The sequence below is a fragment of the Cuculus canorus genome, chromosome 17 (genome assembly GCF_017976375.1).
Source record: "Cuculus canorus isolate bCucCan1 chromosome 17, bCucCan1.pri, whole genome shotgun sequence".
Taxonomy (NCBI): Eukaryota; Metazoa; Chordata; class Aves; order Cuculiformes; family Cuculidae; genus Cuculus; species Cuculus canorus.
Genome location: NC_071417.1, coordinates 9,809,213 through 9,828,057, shown reverse-complemented (window position 1 = coordinate 9,828,057; position 18,845 = coordinate 9,809,213). Strand labels below are relative to the sequence as shown.

The 18,845-nt window shown below is 55.5% G+C and overlaps 1 protein-coding gene across 6 annotated transcripts in view; it reads left to right on the top strand.

The window, feature by feature from the left end:
- SH2B3 (SH2B adaptor protein 3) overlaps positions 1-17,974 on the top strand; it is a 30,528-nt gene extending 12,554 nt beyond the window's left edge. For 5 of the 6 annotated variants that reach the window (XM_054082355.1, XM_054082356.1, XM_054082357.1 and 2 more), the window contains exons 3-8: positions 11,181-11,282; positions 11,534-11,625; positions 11,743-11,834; positions 12,013-12,227; positions 12,571-12,742; positions 13,149-17,974. In XM_054082355.1, coding sequence (XP_053938330.1) covers positions 11,181-11,282; positions 11,534-11,625; positions 11,743-11,834; positions 12,013-12,227; positions 12,571-12,742; positions 13,149-13,435 — 960 coding nt within the window. In that variant the 3' untranslated portion in view covers positions 13,436-17,974. The remainder of the gene's footprint in view (positions 1-11,180; positions 11,283-11,533; positions 11,626-11,742; positions 11,835-12,012; positions 12,228-12,570; positions 12,743-13,148) is intronic. The other variant, XM_054082359.1, reaches the window with a different exon arrangement.
- The last annotated feature ends 871 nt before the right edge of the window (positions 17,975-18,845 follow it).

Below are 18,845 nucleotides of genomic sequence, written 5' to 3'. Positions count from 1 at the left end.
GCTCCACGGGGCCTCGAGCAGGGGATTTTCTCAGCCAGGTCCCTGGAAGGGGGGATGTTCCTCGCTGAATCCATGAGTAAATTGCTTCCTGTGCAAATACTCTCAGGGTGGGTCCTTCCTTTCTAATTAATTGGGACAGGGCCAAATCCTGTCTCCTTTACAGGAGAATCTATCCAACCCCTTTCCCAGTAACTGCAGTTGAATTCTGGGGGCGGTGAAGAGCCCCCTATGGGCTGATGGGTCCCACTCCCCAAAGCCAGCAAGGGGGCAAATGCTTTAGCGGTGGCAACAGGACAGCTTCTTGGTGTTTTATTTTTTTACTCCTTCAAAATAAGTAAGTAATAACCAGTAACCCCCTGGGGAAGACCTCAGGGAGCCCCCTCCCCTCCATCTTCAGGCCTTGAGATGCTCGCAGGGCTTTGCTGCTGCCTTTCCCTGGTGGTGTGGCTCTGTTTCTGATTTGAAGACGCTGTGGATCGACGTGAAAAATTAATGGTTTTAAATAAGCAACTGTAAAAACAGTCTTTGGGGTCTCTCATCCCTGAAGTGCGCCCCTCTTTTCCCTTTCTACCGTTTAAGTATGATTACATATTTACATATTTAAATATCATTACATCATATTTAAATTCAGCCCAGCTTTACAGCATCAAGCCAAGCCCCTAAATATTCAGTGCCTTGCGATGACTTCGGAAAGGCAGGGGACGTGGGGAAAAGGGGTGGCTCCGCATGTGCCCCATCAGGGCTTGGCTGCTGCTCCATCACTCTGCTCCTACCAGCTTTTATCTTATTTTCCCCGCTGCTTTTCCCCAGTGTGCTCCAGCGGGGCTTCTCTTCCTAATCCTGTAGCATGCCTGGCATCAAAGGGAGCGGGGGGCTTTGAAGAGCCCTAATCCCATTTATTCCTTGGGCGGCTGCAGCGGCGTGACGGGGTGAGTGTCGGTGAGCCATGCTGGAGCTGCCGGCGATCCCTGCGGTGCTGCCTGCTGTGGGCATCCCATCCCACATGGATGTGCTTGCTGGTCTTATGGGAGCTTCAGTTGGATGAGATTGGGCTTTCCATGCTTGCCGGGTCACTTTTGGCATCGTTCCTTCCCGTCTTGAATGCTGGAAAAATGATGTTGCAAAGGAGGAATTTGGAGACAGTTGGATCCGGAGCTCTGCTGGGAGTGGGTCACAGCCTGGCTGCAGGTTACTGGTGGGCTCAGGGCACCCGGACCCCTGCCCTGGGGGCACGCTGGAGGGTGCTGGTGTGCTGGAGAGGGGGGTGAAGATGCTGTGCCGCCGACCAGTGCCAGGAGGAGGTGATGATGCTCTGCAGCACGAGGCTGCTGGGGCGAGACCCAGCACCAGTGGGGCCATCCTGGTGTGCAGAGCACTTGGGGCAGGGGGATATCGAGGTGTCTATAGTGCTTGTATTGATGCGTGTGTATACATGTGCACAGGAGAGCTCGAGAAACCCTGGGTCTGGTCCCAGGCGTGCAGCACAGGTGGATTCTCTAATGTCTAGTACGAGGGCAATGCTCGCCCATCCTCCCTGCTTTCTGTGGAAGCACTACGGGCTTTCTCCTCTACCATTTGTTCTCATATCTCTCGTAGGACTGGGTAGCTCTGAGAGCTCTCCGCCTTCATAAATTTAAGCCAAAGGTGGCAACACAGGTTTCAGGACAGCCCTGCTCATCAGCTGAGCCCCAGCCCCGAGTGCCTGTTGAATGGCCAAATCTCAAACTCCAGGAGAACTGGGATTTGCAACGGCAATGTCCCGAGCTGTTTCTGTTGACCAGATGTTTTTACAGGAAGGAGAAGGGAAATGGGATTTGCATTTGTGCTGGTTTCTTTATAGTGTTTTAATGAAATCCAGTGCATCCCGTAAATTGATGGCATGCCGAAACTAGCCGGGAAGACTCCTTCCGGTGAAAACCCCGTGGTGTCTGTGTCAAGGCTCGTATGCCTGCAGCCGTGGTCGCAGGAGGAGCAGTATTTTTATCTCTGCTCAGCGTGAGACTGCTTTGGCTTCCTTTTTTTCTCACTCTCTTTATTTTTTTCTTTGTTTTTCCCCTTCCTTTCACCTGAAGTTGGTTTCTGAGAACTGCCACCGCCTGAGCAAGCAGGTCCTGTGCTGCTGGGCTGCAGTTCAGCGCTGGTGCTCCGTGTAGCAGCCGGCCAGGCGTGATGTGGGGGATATCCTGATGTTGTGGTCCCCATCCCCGCTCCTCCTGGAGCTGCATTGTGCCTCCAGGAGCAATTGGGGCTGCTCAAACTCAGCCTTAAGGGACTCAGCTGAGAACATACGGAGAAGCAGTGGTGGAGGGGGAACTGTTGCTGGTTCCTGCCTGCGGGGATGGAGAGGCCACGTTTTGGGAAGCCTTGACCCCAGCAGCAGCTGTGTTTGCATCCCTGTCCCAGGCAGGGACTTGAGCAAACCCCCTCTTCTGCAGCACAATGCTTTGCTTCAAAAACCAAAGCATGTTTCCTCTTATTAGTGACCTATAATTATGCTGAAAAACTGGATGCAGCAAATTGGGTGCACAAATGTCCTCAAGCTGTTGCAGCCTTGTGAGCTCCTCCATTCCTCTATTCTTGCACAAAACGGTGCAAAATGGTCTTTTCCTCCTAGGACCACCATGAGTGGCTTGAAGGACTTGCTGGAGCCTGCAGGCAACAGTTGCCCTTGCAGGAAGAGGTTTACTGGTGAAGGAAAGCATCTCAGTGTCCTGTCGTCATCCTGGGATAGGGCACTTTTGTGTCAGTTTGGATCCCAGTTGGTGTCCTCAGTCCTGTGAGCTGGAGCGGGCTGGACTATGTGTGCTCCTGCCCTCATCCCCATGGTTTGCCCGGGGGCAAGCTAGCTCCTGACACAATTTTTCCTCTCTTTGTTGCAATGAAAAATGTTAGACAATGCCAGGCTGGCAGGGGTTGTTGCGTTGCTCCTGAGGCCAAGAGTGACCCAGTGTCGCCAAAAGCATTGTCCTTTGGTGGCTGGACAGCACGTGGCCAGAGAGCTGCATCCTTCTCCTGGGGTTGCATCCCTGAGCCTGCATCTCCAGGGGCAACATCCTTCTCCTGGCATCCTTCTCATGGGCTGCATCCCTCTCCCAGGAACCCTAGGGACCGCATCCTTTTTATAGCATCTCCAGGGGCCTCATCCCTCTCCTGGCATCTCCCAGGGACTGCATCCCTCTCATGACAACTTGACAACTCCAGGGGCTGCATTCGTCTCACAGGACCTCCAGGGACCGCATCCCTTCACCTGGAACCTCCAGAGACCTCATCCCTCTCCTGACATCCCTCTCCCAGCAACCTCAGGGACCACATCCGTTTCCTGACAGCTCCAGGGCACAAGCTGGGAAAACTGCCATTGGTTAAGAGTCGGAGGGGTTTGGATGTACTGCGATTCCCTCGGGAGAGGCGAAACCGCACCCAAAGGCACCCGGAGCTTCACCGAAACCCGCCTGCAGACTTTCACCTCCAAGAAGGGCGGGTGGCGTGTCCCCTCGCCGCTTCACTTTCAGTGCTGCACCACTCGCTGTTCTTCGAAGGCGTGTGGGGCTGGGCATCCTTTCGGCTTTTTGAGATTTTTGGTGGTGACTTTTTATTTATTTCCCCCCTCGGTTTTTTTTGGTTTTTGTTGGTTTTTTGGTATCACAGGGTGAGGACGCGCAGGGGGAGACTGATGAGACAAAAGGTTATTTGTCATTGATTAACCACAACTTTTTCCATCCTTGGTCATGCACGGAAAAAACACTTTTAGCAGAGTAACCACAGCCCCAGCCTTAATTGCTGAAGAGCAGAGTTTCTTATTTTGGAAACTGTGTTGCTGGGATGGAGCTCGCTGGAGCTTGATTGGGTTGCGAGGGGAAGAGTGTGGGATGGAGCTCCAGCCTGCCGCGTCCTGGGCACTGGGGTTGTTGGGGTTTGCAGGAGAGTTGCTGGGAGGATTTCCTTTCTTTTTAACTCCATCCTTTAAAATCCACCTTGCTGCTACCGGGGAGAGGGGGTCTTGCCCCTCTACTGTGACCTCCCTGCCCGTGGCAGTGATGCTTCGCTGCCTGCCAGCACGTGGCTGCTCGCAGTCGGTGCTGTCTCCCTCGCAGGGATGCTACAGGGTAGGAAAACACCACGTGTAAGCCAAGAAGTGAGCGAAAAATGGAGATAGTGAGAGAACCACAGGAAAAAGGGACTCAGAAAGCACTCAAGGACTGTGCTGCTTCCCTGTGAGCCTCTGCAGGGTGCTCCCGCTCAGCCCTGGCAGCTGGTGTGAGATGCCCGGTGGTGGTTTTTTGGGTGGTTGTCGTCTTTCTTTCCTTTTTTCTTTCTTTTTTCTTTTTTTTTTCTGTTTTATGGCCCAGGATGTGGTTGTTTCAAGGCTGAGTGCTGCTTCTTTCAAAGGTAAATATTTATGAGAGCCTATGCAGGCAGTGTGGGGTCTGGAAGGATTCATCCTGATGGCTTTGACCAGGATGGACCCTGCTCCTCGCCACTGGGCAGCTCGTCCCAGCTCTGACCGATGCCCATGGTGGGCATCGAGGTGTTCATAGTGATCTTGGCTATAAAGTGGAGATGGGAAGATTTAGACCAGACATAAGGAGGAATTTCTTCACTATGAGAGTGGGAAGGCAGTGGCCCAGGCTGCCCAGAGAAGCTGTGGCTGCCCCATCCCTGGAGGGGTTCAAGGCCAGGTTCAATCAGGCTTTGAGCGACCTCGTCTAGTGGGAGATGTCCCTGCCCATGGCAGGGGGTTGGAATTAGACAGTCTTTAAGGTCCCTTCCAACTCAAACCATTCCGATTCTATGATCTTGAGATTAGATTGAAAACAAAGCATTTTGGGCAAGACCTGCTTCCATCAGCCAGGCAGGACACAACATCAGGTAGGGTCACGTCCTGATTTGGGTTCAAATTACCCACCTGGGGGGATCGGCTGCCCCTGCTTGGGCTCTTGAAGCTCTTGCATCATCCTGGGTGATGCAAAACCGCAGGGTGATGCCAAATCCTGGGACGCCCTCGGGACCACGGGGATCCTACGGGATTGGTGTTGGACACCCCACATCCCCCAGTTCTCCAGAGTCAGGCTTTGGGGTGAATCAGTCTCTGGCTGCTGCCGGCTCCTGCTTGCACGCAGACACCTTGTTTACTTTCCACGCTTGTTATTTATTCCAGGAAATTCTTGAAGCAGCCCACGCTGGAAGCGAGTTTGGCTTAAAATAAAAAAATTAAAATAAAAGGGCTGGCAAAGGCTGCCTGTTTACAGATCCTGTTTATAGCCTTCGTCTTCCCAAACCCCACTGGGAATGTGAGCTGCTGGGCTCTCTGGTTTTGGGGTGATTTGTAGGGTTTTGAGGAGGGAGTGTTGACTCATTCGTGTGGATCCGGCAGCCGCTGAGGTTTATCAATGCACAAAGAGGGGCAGTCAGTCCTGAGCATGGGGAGGGGGGTGTTCTAGCCAGACCCCCCCCCAAATCCCTCCCCACGGGAATGGATTTGCCTGGCGGTTCTTGGGGTTGCATTTCACAGTGTTTCAGGTTTAATTTAATAAGAAATAGGGGCTCAGTGGGTCGGCAGGGGTCCAGGCTGTGTTTTCTCACGTCGCCGTTTGCCGGCGCTCAGCAGCCACTCGGGATGGGAACAGAAGGTGCTTTGTGCCCCGTCTGCCCCTGAGCCAACGCTTCAGGCCAACACAACAGTGCCTCTTGTCACCGCCGAGCCCGGTCCCCTCAGGGACAGCTCTGTCCGCTGCAGCAGGCATTGAGGATGCTTGGAAATAGGATGTCTTGGAAACTCTTTTGTCCCTCTGATGTTGCTGGGTTGAGGATGCTGGCTGGGGTTTGGTGTGGGCAGAGAGGGCTTTTGGGGAGGTGATGGTCTGGGGACGGTTGAGGTCACACAGCAGCCTACAGTGGGGGTCACCTCTTGTATTTCTTTGCTTACCAGAGGCAGGAAGCTTCCTACACTCTGTACCACAAACCCAGAACAGAGAACCCCATGATGGCACTTACTGCTGCTGTCAGTAGGTTTCAGAGTGAACAGGCTCTGCATGCAGGCAGAGAGGCTGGAGTGTGCCACGCTAGGGTATACTCCACGGTGAGCTTTGAGGGTATGAGCTGTGCTGGGAGTGCCCTGCTGTGGACACAGGGTGCAGGAGGCATGTAAGAAGCCAGGACTGTGCAGGGAAATGGCCTGAATCAGTGTGATTTCAGCCTCAACACCTGCGTTGGCACAGGGTGGCCCAGAGCAGACCCTTGGGATCAGCCGTGGTGCGGATGCCTGAGGGGGAGCCTTGGGATTGGCTGTGCTATCAGCCCCATGGAGTGCCGGGATTAGCCATGGTACAAATCCCGGAGGATGAACACTGGGATTAGCCATGGTGCAAACACCCAAAGACATGTGCTGGGATTATCTATGGTGCAAAGTCTTTGAGGATGGACATTGAGTTTAACCATGGTGAAAACACCTAAGGACGAACACTGAGATTATCTGTGATGCAAAGCCCCTGAGAATGGAATTATCCATGATACAACCCCCCAAGGACAATCACCAGTGCAGCAGGCGCATTGTACCCTCCAGCATATTAGATGTCCCCCACGAGACCCCCGCTGGCACCTCACTGCTCTGCGCTGGGGCGATGGGATGTGTTTCCCCTCTGGTTCGCCCGGCATCCCCTGGGATGGGGCTGTGTGTCTCTGTGCTCCTGGGAAACTTCACAAAACTCCCCAGGGCCGTGGGCGTGGGATGTGGTTTTACGCCGGCGTAACCCAGCGTTCGCACCACTGTAGATCGCGGTGGCCTCCCGGTCTGTCCGTCTGTCCATCCACTGGCATCCTGATGGGACTGAGCCACGCCTGGGCACTCTGCGGCTGAGGTTTATCCCTTGCAAAAGGGGGACACGGCAGGCTCTGTGATTTACATGAAGTAACAAATCTCACCCGTATCCGTCAGGGACCTTGCACAAGAGCTCACGGCACTTCCCCACCTACTGTGGCGAGACTCGGAGTGGAAGCGAAAGACCCAGCGCAGGGAAATCCCCGGGGAATGGAGGGGCCAGCAGCAGCGCCCGCTGCTCTCGAAGGATTTGCTCTGTGCAGCCTCAGCCTGCTTGCCCTGTGACTGTGCCACCGCTGTCATTGCTGTGCCACCACCAGCATCACTGTGCCACCACTGTCGTTGCTGTGCCACCACCAGCATCAATGTGCCACTGCCATCATTGCCATGCTGCCAGTCTCATCATCGTGCCTCCACCGTCATCACTGTGCCACCACTGTCATCACTGTGCCACCACCAGTATCAAAGTGCCACTGCCATCATTGCCATGCTGCCAGTCTCATCACCATGCCACCACCGTCATTGCTGTGCCACCACCAGTATCAACGTGCCACTGCCATCATTGCCATGCCGCCACTGTCATCACTGTGCCACCACTGTCATCACTGTGCCACCACCAGCATCAAAGTGCCACTGCCATCATTGCCATGCTGCCAGTCTCATCACCGTGCCACCACTGCCGTCGCTGTGCCGTTGCTGTCATCACTGTGCTCCAGCTCCCTCCTGTGCAAACCGGCATCGTGGGTGGTGGCATTGTTTTGGGGAGCTGAGCCCGCTGGTGCTTGGGTGGGTGGTGAGTGCCGGCACCCTGCCGGTGGGTGCAGACCTAGAGGTGCCCGTGGCTCTCACGGGTGTGTGCAGCGTGACGCTGTGATTTCAGTCTTGTTCTTGGAAAACCGTCTGCCTTCCTCTTCCCCTGAGCAAAAAAAAAGCTCTGCCAGCATTTGCAGTGTCCCCTGGGCATCCGTGCAGGTTGTGTTCCTTACAGCAGTGGCTCAGAGCGTGGCAGGGAGGGCTTTCCTGGCACGTATGGGCAGGCTGGGAGGAGTTTTGCTTCCAAAAAAAAAAAAGAAAAATACATAAATCCAAAATATCCTTTTTGAAGAAGCGCAGGGGGACTTGCTGTGTCGAGCCAGCCCTCCCGCCTGGTGGTTTCCTTGCTGCTGCTCACACATGAAAGCAAGAAAAGCAGGCGGAAAGGTGTGCTGGGAAGGCTGCCGGAGCGAGGATCGCAGCAAAAGGAGCCAGCAGCGCTCGTTGGCATGGGCAACCCCCTGGCACCGCGGCCACCCACACCCTGGCCTTGCGTAAACACAGGTAGGAAAGAAAGTGGCGGGTGAAGGAGCTGCGGTGAGAGCTTTACCAGGGCTTTGCAAGGCGGAAACACAGCAGCTCCTCTCCGCGCCTGCAACGCCCGAGCGCAGCTGTGACCTTGGCCTGACCTTCAGCTCACGCTCCTGGCACGACTACAGCGCCAAGCTGGCATCGCTCTCTTTCCTATAGCGGCAGAGGCTGGCAAATCCCACTTTCTCCCCGCCGCCCCGCGCTCCCCAGGGGTTTGGTGGCCGTGGGTGCTGTGGTGGCACTCCCTGTGCGGTGCCAGCGCTCCCCGTGTCACCCCAGAGACACCTCCTGGCAGGCGACGATGCAGGGATGTGGGATGCGGTGGGGTTTTCTCCCCAGGTTGAGCCTTGGGCTCTGGTGAGATGTTTTGAACGGGGAGCAAGAGGGAGTTTCGCCTTAGGCGCATTTTCCTCTGTCTTCCAGTTTGTCCCTTGACACTGGGGACAGAGCTGGAAGCTTCGTGTTTGTAAACTCTAGAAAAATCCCCTGCAAAGAACAAACCCGCAAAGAGTGGGGGGTCTGCAGGTTGCAGGTGGGGGGACACCGCTCTCAAGTGCTAAATATAAGTAGGTGTCAGGAGCCAACGTGAGTCTCCAACCAATGGGACTGTTGTCCCCATGGGTGACCTGATGTCCCCAGCAGCATCAAGCTGCTCCCGTCAGGGAGAGGGCATCGAGGGGAGCTGGGACAGATTCTGCTGCTGTCAGCCCTGTAAGCCAGAGATCCCCTGTGTCACACCCAAGGATGGCCAGTTTTGCATGCCAGGTGTGAAAAGCAGGAATGACACAGACTGCTGTGTCCTGAGGGTTGGGAGTGCAGCTTTGCGGGGCATCCTTTGCCTGGGTGACTTCTGGGAGGTGCTCAGCCTTGTGCTGAGGTTTCCCCCATGTGCGCAGGATCCTTTGGAGAACAGTGAGGTGAAGTCTCCAGAGTGGGAGCTGATACCATTTGGGCTGGAGACTGAACTGGGACAACATCCTAAGCATCCTGAGCATCCCAAGCCCAGCTGGGAGCAGAGGGGTGCTCAGCCCCACGATGTTGCCGTGGCACCTCTCTTGCAGAGAAACAGTCCGTGGGCACCGGACGAACACATAGTGTGTTGAGTGTGCAGTTTTGGTTACCAAGAAATCCCTTTCTCAGTACCGGCTGCCATCGAGCAGGGCATCTTGCGGTCAGGTGTGGCGGTTCAGGGGGTGGGGGCACCGTCCCTGTGGTAGGCACTTCTCCGAAGCCAGACTGGTTTTTCGGGTGCTGTATCTCTCTGCCACATCATTTCCTTCTCTATTCACGCGCCCCTTCTGCGCTCTCCGTGGGGACGGACGCAAAGGGCTTCGCCGAACTCCTTTTTCCTGGAATTTCCCACTTCCTAGGAAAGCAGGAGGCCAACCTCAATGCTGCGCTTGGGATGTGTGCCGATAATGACGGCAACGCTCACAAGCTCGGGGACGTGCTGGGCGTCACAGCCCGCGTGCGGGAAAACAGCCACGATAGGCAACCCCTTCACTTTGTCCACACGGGACTTTGCACAGGACTCTGTTACCTTCCAAGGATGGCAAAAAATAAACCTCCTTTGGGATAAAGCACTGGTGTCGTCGCAGCGGCTCACGGCACCCCCGAGCCCATCGGCGACAGTGATTGCTGCAATCACTGTCGCCGACGGGCCCGAGGGTGCCGGGAGCGGCTGCGGTAGCACCAACTCTGTTGCACGATGCCATTCGGCGAACAACTTCTAAGAACTTTCTTTTTGGCAGAGCTCGGTGCTGATAAGGGCTGATCCCTCTCACGCTGCGTTTCCGGCCCCAAAGTACACCAAGTCCTTGGTCGAGAGTGTCGAGGGAGGAAGGAAGGAAGGGGGATGGGGAAAAAAAAAGGCATCTGAGCATAGTTTGGTTGAGTGAGTGTGGAGACTGCCCAAGGGGGGACCTCCTTGGAGATGTGCAGGTGGTTGGGACACGGCAGGGATGGCTTTGCCGCGAACGTTGTAAGCTCAGAGCAAGATTCAGGCACTTTGGTTGGCAAATATCATCGTGTGGTGAAGCGCCTGCAAGCCTGGCAGCCTCGCAGGGACAGTGGCTTTGGATCGGAGAGGGTCACCGGAGCCACCACAGGGTGCGGTGACTCAGCTCGTAGGACGCTGAACCTGCCTCGTGAATCACAGACAGCTGAAATATTGTCACACCGTGCTGACAGCAAGCCCGGTGCAGGGGGACAGGCGTGCTCAGCACACACCAGTGCTGGATGGGCTTTGCCAAACTGCATGGCTCATCCATAGAGCTGCACGCTTGGCTCCGGCTGCAGGGATGAGCGTGGAAGGGTCAGCTCCATCACCCAGCACTGGTGCAGTGGTGCCCCAGGGGTCTTTTGCACCCAGGAGGGTCCACGGCACCCCGGATCCAACCCGGTCCCAGCTGGGCACGTGCCACGTGCAGCAGCCGCGCAGCGCTCGGTGGCTCACGCCGGTGCATGGGGCACGCGGGGCAGCAGAGGAACTGAAAGCTGCCGGGAGGGGTGGCGATAGCCTTTCTGGAAGTGTTTGCTCAGCATTTTGTCATCTGCCTGTGTCAGCACCAAACTGGCTGTGAGAGCTCTCAGCACGCCGCCGCTGAGTGCCGACCCTTGAACCAGGCTGCTCCCTGCCTGCACCCCAATTTCCCCGTTGGTGCACATAGTTTCCCAGGCGCACACTGCTATGCTGGGAGCTCCCTTATCCCTCTTCCCATCCCTCTGCTGCCAGGTCCTTGGGAGGCCACCGAGGTGGATCCCCTGCAGTGGGTGCCGTTCAGCCCCCCTGAGATGCCCCAACAGTGGCCAGGCAGTGTCAGGTATCTCCTTGCTTGTGGGGGTGTTTCCTCCCCAGCAGGGTATTTCCCTGCGGAGCTGGGTATTTCCTTGCCAGCTGCTGTGTGTTGGTTTGCTCCCACCAGGGTAGACCCCCATCCCAGTGGAGGAGTGGGATGCGGGGTGGCATTTTGGGGTGCGGGCGTGTCAGGACTCATCTCAGCTGCTGTGCTTCCCTCTGCAGAGCTCCAAGCCGAAGCTGCACACCGTCTGCTCCACCATCCAGGAGGTGCGGAGGTGCACACGCCTTGAGATGCCTGATAACATCCACACCTTCGTCCTCAAGGTAGGGCCTGGGTGAGGAGATCTGCAGCCAGCCCCAAGGCCTTTCCCACCCTCTGGGATACATGTGGCTGCCAAAAGCTCCTGTGCCAAATTTCGGTTCCTCTTCCCAGCCCAGGAAGGGGGGTGCACAAGGGGATGCGGCATTGCAGGTGGGAGATGCTCTGCCCTGGCTGGGTCAGGGTTAGTCCCCAAGTGGGAGGGGGATGCGCATCTCTCTCTGAAGCCCCCACGTCCCTCTCCGATGTCCACCAGGTCACCAACGCCACCGATGTCCTGTTCGAGGCCGGGGATGAGCAGCAGCTCAGCTCCTGGATGGCTGAGATCCGGGAGTGTGCGCGCAGAGGGTAAGAACCTAGTGGATGGCCCTGAGCCTGGGAATGGGGACAGCCTCTCCGTGTCCCCCAACACTGTGCTGGTTCCCCACCACCAGCACTCAGCCTGGATTCTCACATCCCCGGCAGGTCCGATATGGGTGACCCCGAGCTCCTGGCATGCCGACACCCCAACCCCGCGGCCAGCAGCCCCACCACCAGCCCCGACACCCTAAGCCAAGGTGAGCAGCAGCGATGCCCAGGTGACCCTGGGGACAGAGCATCCCTTTCCGAAGGGTCTCTGCGTGCCGGGCTGATTGGGTGATCCCGAACAGCGTGGCAGGTTCAGAGCCAGAGGGGAGCGGGGCGAGGGGTGGGGATCCCTGCTTCCCCTGGGTGCTCATCCCTGTGCCCTGGCAGGGGCAACGCCAAGGGTCCCGGGGGAGGCGGCGGGGCCGAAGACGGAGCAGTTCCTCTCCTCCTGCCCCTGGTTCCACGGGCCCATCTCCCGCGTGAAGGCAGCTCAGCTGGTGCAGCTCGGGGGGCTGGAGGGCCACGGCGTCTTCCTGGTGCGGCAGAGCGAGACGCGCCGCGGCGAGTACGTGCTCACCTTCAACTTCCAGGGCAGAGCAAAGGTACGGGCGGGAGAGGGGCTGGGGTAGGGATGGGGAGGAAATCTTGCAGGAGCCCCTTGGGCAGTGCCACCACCATGGCACGATCCCTGTCCCATTGCATCCCACCCCAGGGAGATGCTCTCCTTGCCTGGTCCCTGCCTCAGCGTTTGCACTGAGCTGGTGGCCCCATCCCCACTCCTGGGGGCCAAAACCCTCCAGCACGCAGGGCGCCGTGGGCTGGGGATGCTGCACATCATCCTAAGGTCGTTCGTTCCCTCTCACCCCAAATATCTCCATGTTCCCCCTGGTCTCCTCCAGCAAGGGAGCTGGTGGAAGGGTAACAGGTCTGTACTCCTCCCCGCAGCACCTGCGGCTGGCGCTGACGGAGCGGGGCCAGTGCCGCGTCCAACACCTCCGCTTCTCCTCCATCGTGGAGATGCTGCACCACTTCCATCGCTATCCCATCCCGCTGGAGTGTGGGACGGCCTGCGACGTCCGTCTGTCCAGCTACGTCGTCGTCCTCCCGCAGCCCCAAGGCACGTGGGCCCAGAGGGATGGGGATGTCCCCGCGGGCTGCCGGGATGGAGGGGGGTTTGTCCCGGTGGGAGGGTGCCAGGGTGGGTGCGGAGGCCCCGGCGCTGGGCAGAGCGCGGCGGAGGGGAAGCAGAAGCGTCTGAGCAGCGGCACAAGCGGTGACTCCCGAGCTCAAGGCTTCCTTTCTTGAGAAAGGAGAAGCTGCCCCAAACCGCCGGCCGCTTCCCACTGCGGCCAGAGCGGGCGTAGGATGTGCCCTGCACCCCCGCCCCGATGCCCATTATTCAAGGCGAACAACGCCAAGCTCTAATGAACGCCCCCAGCCCCCCCTTGTCTGCTTTCGCACATCACGGGGACAGCGGGGCAGGAGCATCCCCCCAACCGTCCGTCTCTCCCCTCTGCCCACAGCTCCCGGCTCCGGCAGCACAGTCCCTCTTCCCCTGCCTGTTCCCAGCTGGAGCCCCGAATTCAGCCTGACCCCCATCGGCTCCTCTTGCCCTGACGAGACCCCCCCGGGTTCCCCGACGGAGCAGATCTTCCACCTGGTGCCGCCGCCGGCCGAGCTGGCCCAGAGCCTGCGCCTCAGCGGGGCGACCGCGGCTCCCGGCTCCCGGCACCACGATTCGGACTACGAGGCAGAGGCACCGGGCCGGGGCCACGTCCGTGCCATCGACAACCAATACACGCCGCTCTGACAGGTGCCCCGCCGGCACCAGGATGCACTTTCACGTGGAGACATCCTAGAGACCTTCCAGGTGTCCCATCGAAAGAAAGAATGTACCTAATTTCTTCCTCTGGTTAGGGATAATTATTATATTTTTAGGAGGAAGGGGGTAATTTTTCACTCCAGTACGGGTGTTGCTCCCTCTCTTCGGCCTGTTAAAGGGCCTTTTATTTTTATTTTTTGTTGTTATTATAAAAGCTTTCTTGTTACTGTTTACACATGCTGCTCCGGCCTGTGTCCCTCCGTGCCGAGCATCGCGCCGTTGGGCTCAGTCTCCCGCCTGCCCCTCGCACCACAGCGCCCAGCAAAGGACATGGGAGTCTCGTGTCACACCCGTATCGCAGGAGAAAGGGAAAACAACCCGAGTGGATTATAAATTCATTGACCAGTTGCTGCTCCGGGCTGCGTGCAGGCAAAGACGAGCCCCATCCTCCCGCCCCAGCACACGCTGCCACTGCCAAACCCTCCAGCAAAGCCCGACCTGTTGGAGCTGAGCTCCTGCGTTGGGCAGAGATGACGATCGCGAGCAGAGTTTGGGCTTTCATTTTAGATGATAAGGCAAAAACTGGCTTTTCTTGCTCTTTTTCTTTTAACCCAGCACAGTTGCAGTCACTCCCTGCAACAGCCAGAAACGTACTTATCCCATTAGCCTTGCTAATTAAGACGTGAACACTAACTGCTCCACCATTAATAATGTCACCAGCTGAGAACTAACACCAAGGCTGACAGCAAACAACTCCTCCCAGTGACGGAGGCGTTTTATGCCAGTGAGAGAAACATTTTAGGTACAAATCTGAAGTGAGTATTTTTTTTTCCCCCCCCGAAACATTTTTGCATCAGCAGTTGCCTGCCCCGCTCTCACTTGCCTTTTGGTTTTCCCCCTAAAACACTGTGTGCCCAAGAGTTTGGTGAGATTTAAAGCTATGCAAGAGCCTCTCGCAGGTGAGGAGCTGCCATCCCTGCCTGGAGGAGAAGCCTCAGAGCCCGCAGAGGGGCTGCACCCCCAATGTGCCTTGGCTGGAGGAGGCCACTGGGGCAGCACCTCAAGGGCTGTAATTAGCCACACTTTCTCTCGTTCTCATCTTGCTTTAAAAGCTTTGGTGTGCACAGAGCAGGATGTACCTCCCATGGGAACATGCAGCCAATCCTTGGGGTGCGTGGCTGTGCCCCAAACCCCGCTGCTGTGTCCAGGCTCTGCTGCCGTCGGTGCCACCGAGCCCTGGCGCGGCTTTACCTGCTGGCATTGGGGCAGCCGAGAGAGAGAGGAACTTCTTCTTAGAAGCTGCCGTTATTTTAAGAATAAGGAAGGGGCAGGAGCTGTTGCGACACGCCGGAGGGGATGTTCATAGCACTCAACTTCCAGATTTCTCAGCACAGCCCGCACGGCACTCCCTGGGATTTCGGATGCAAAACTTGCCTTGAAATTCCCTTAGAGAGTCTTTCATTTTTATTTTTCTTGAAATTGCACTAGAGGTGGGAGAACTTCAGGACCATTAATAATTAGGAATTAATTTGAAAGCAAGCAAATAAAAAGCTCAGTGGAAGTTCAATTTAGGGAGTTTTGGATGAATCCACCCTCTAGGCAAGGCTTTGCCATCAAGGCAGCGTGTGGTGAGCATGGTTGGTAGACAAAGCCGGAGGAGCCAAGCTCTGCTCAGGGTCGGGAATGGAAGGGCAAGATCCTGGCACTGGTGCGCAGGGCTGGGCCAGAAAGGGCTAAGATACAGCACAGACAGGAGCCAGGATGGAAATACCCAGGGCCAAACACAGCACAGGGAGCAGCCGAGAGAGCACAGCTGGTTTTGTAAGTTAATAGAGTATGAGGGCTGGGAGAAATGGGATACCATCGACTTAAGAAACCATTCAGGATTTGCATTTTGTGCCTCATCTCCTGCCCCAGCCCTCTCCCGGGCTGGCTTTGTGCATTTAGAGCAGGCAACATCTCTCTCCTGCCTTCCCCCGCCCTTTCTCAGTTTTAAAACAACTTGAAAAGGGATGCACAGGGAGGAATCCTGCATTTCAGTGGAGACCAACATTGTCTGGTGCTCAGCACATGCTGTCACACACTTATTCTTGAAACTGGAGCATTAAGAGCAAATTGCACTGCTCGGTGCTGCCAAACCCAGTGAGACTGCTGGAGAAACAAAGGCAGCCCTGTCCTCAGCTGGAGCTCCTCGGCTGGATCCGCATCCCTTTTTCCTCCCTAGACCAGCACAAAGGCTGCACCCAATGGCAGGAGTGTGTGTAGCCGGGGCTGGTTTGTGCCAGGCAAGTCAGCTCTCTTCACGACTAATAAATGACTCCCCGTGGTCTTGCATTTACAGGGATGAAGAGGGAGAGGGGAGGAAGTGTAGCCCGAGTTGTGAGCCCCTTTGCCTGCTGGGTGCATGGTTCTTGGAGCATGCACGCCTTGGAAAACACTTGCACATGCTAAATCTTGCAAAGGTTAAAAAGCTGATTTTATTCCCGCTGCGCTCCAGGCAGCCCCAAAAGCTTAGGGGGGGCTCGTCCAAATCACCCAATGCTCAGAGCATCTGCAACAAAGAATGGGCTGGGAAAAGGGGTCGCCAGGCACAGCCCATGCCAGATGAATCGGATGCTGCTGCTGCGATGGGCTGTTCGAGGTGCCGGGCTTATTGTCCGAGTGCAAACAATCGAACATGCACACACGCACACGTGGTATTTTTAACCTGCAGTTTAATAGCAAGAGGTTTCCCTGTAGTTTAAATGGAAATTGCTGTGCTGGATTAGCAAAATATACATTGAATTCATTATCGTCCCGTCAGCCACTTCACCTGGGCAAACAAACTCGGGTGGATGTGAACGCCTGTTTTCCCTACTGGAGCAGTGGGAAAGTTGCTTGGATTATTTAATAGAGTTATTTCCTTCTCAGACCTCCCCAACAAGGGAGCCAAGGGCCGGGCAGCCTCCAGCCCCACCGTTGCCCTCTATTAGTTCTCTGCTCTGCTGCAGTATGAACCCACTGGGGTCCTGACTCCGGCTGCACTGGGACCTGAGCAGTTTTGGGGCTGTTTCCCCGGCTCTTGGAAGGCTGAGTTTGAAATCTCGTTCCTCCTAGAAAGCATCTGGCTCGCGACACAGGTCAGAACCTGACAGGCAGCCCCACCTCCGCTCCTGCCAGCACACATTAATCCCGCCTGTAAGGTACTCTTTATTCCAGTAGCAGGCAAAGAGCATTAAGTCATTCCATTAGAAAGATATAGGAATATAAGCAACTGAAGGAATTTATATATTCTGAACATTGGGAAAAGAGTTTTGAGTGGAGGGGAAGCCAAGGGAAGAACCCCCGGCACAGTGGCGTGCCGCAGGTAGAGCTGCCGCCTGGCTCCCATGGAGGAAAACAGCATTTCTTAGAGTTGAAATAAAGTTGGATGTGGCGACCAAGGTCCCAGCTTGTGCCCCGGCCCTGGAGATGGGCACGTGCAACAGGAGCTTGGATCCAACACAACAAAGCCTCGACCCCTCCGGCAGCGATGCCGGGTGCCTTTGGTGAGGCTCTTTAGGGAGGGAAGCCCCATCTCAGCCAGCTACTCAGAACAGTTTTTGGCAATAAAGATGCAAACCAGGCAGTGCCTTAACTTTCTCTGACAGCAGGGACCTGGCTTAGCGCATAATCTAAGGCTTGGATCCAGCCAGAACTTCTCCACCTTATGCTTCGGAAAACAGATGCTGTTTGCTGACAGACCCTCCCTAGCAGTGGGTTTCGTGTATCCCTGTGGGTTCTGAAGAGGTTCATGACATGAAGCGTTATTTAAATCTCTTCCTCCCTCCCTCCTGCATCCCAGCCCTGAGGAACAGCACCAGCTCTCCAGAGCAGGTTACCAAACACTGGCACCACAATTCCCTCACTGATGGGTTTTCCATCAGAACTATTTTGGGGGAAAGCTTCTAGGAAGAGGTCCAGAGGGAGGCTGAAACTAATTTCTTCCAGCCTCCAGCCCGCAGAACACTGCTGTCACCCAAACAATGCAGTTTAACAAACAGATAAAGCTTCAAATCTTGACTAACAGGTTCAAATATTCCAAGTTTTAATTTAAGATTGTTCGATGCAAACAGACCCAATCTTCACCAGCAACTACCGGAGGCAGGGAGGCGACTGCACATTCTCTAACTCAGCCTTTAGCAGGATGATTAAAGCCAACAGTTTGTTGGATGAAAAACATATTAATTTGAAAGTTCTACTTCTCACCTGCACAGAAGAGTTCTTCATGTATAGGATTTTCTATGTGTTGTTTCTGTATGTACTGTACAAGTAACTTATTATTGAATAATGCAATTTTACCATAATATAAAAGAAAATCTGCTCTAAATAAACTGTTTTTAGAACTTGTTTCTCACTTTTCTAGTCTTTAGTCTGACGCTCTAGGTGCCTGGATACCATTTTAACAGGTACTGAATTAATGGCTGCCAAAATACAGAAACTCTTCCCTCAGGAAGGAAAAGCAAACCCATAGCTTGTGTGAGTCATGGAATCACTTGGTTGGAAAAGACTATTGAGATCACTAAGTCCAACTGTACCTGCCCACTACTATACCATAACCCTGAGCACCTCATCTACCTGTCTTTTAAACACCTCAGGGATGGTGACTCTACCACCTCCCTGGGCAGCCGGTTCTAGTGTCTGAGAACCCTTTTGGTTAAAATTTGTGCCTTATGTCTAATCTGAACCTGTCCTGCTGCAACTTGAAGCCATTTCCTCTTGTCTGATCGCCTGCCACCTGGGAGAAGAGACCAGCGTCCACCTTGCTCCAACATCCTTTCATACAGCTCTAGACAGCAATGAGGTCTCCCCTCAGCCTCCTTTTCTCCAGGCTAAACAACCCCAGGTCTCTCAGCTGCCTCTCATAGGCCTGTTCTCCAGCCCCTGCACCAGCTGTTCTTTCTCAGAAGCCTCATTCCAAGTCCTGCCCCACGTCACCCCGCTCCCTGTGATGGTTTCGTGCCCCCTGGTGCCCACCTGAACATGACTGCATTGCACTTTACTGGAAGGATTAAGTCTGAAGGCACAGCAGTCTCTCTGTCCCCTGGGGTCTTTCACCCAGCCACAGCGAGGCGTGCCCACCAGCTTGCTTGTCCCACCTCTGATGTGCAACGCAGTGCCACCCAGTTTAACCAGCAGCACCATTCGGTTCAACATCACAGGATGTTCCTTCACCTTAAGGAACGGCCAGGAAGGCCACAGCACTTTACAAACAGCAATGACCACTCTGAGCAACACTGAAGGAATCAACAGCCAATTGCTTTTTCTTGTCCTTTCCTCCATCTTTTTATACCACCAGTGATTTTGGCGAGCAACGCTTACCCCGATTTCTTCCTTCTTTTCTCCAGCAGCACCACAACTTGTGGAGCTCATCAGCTTG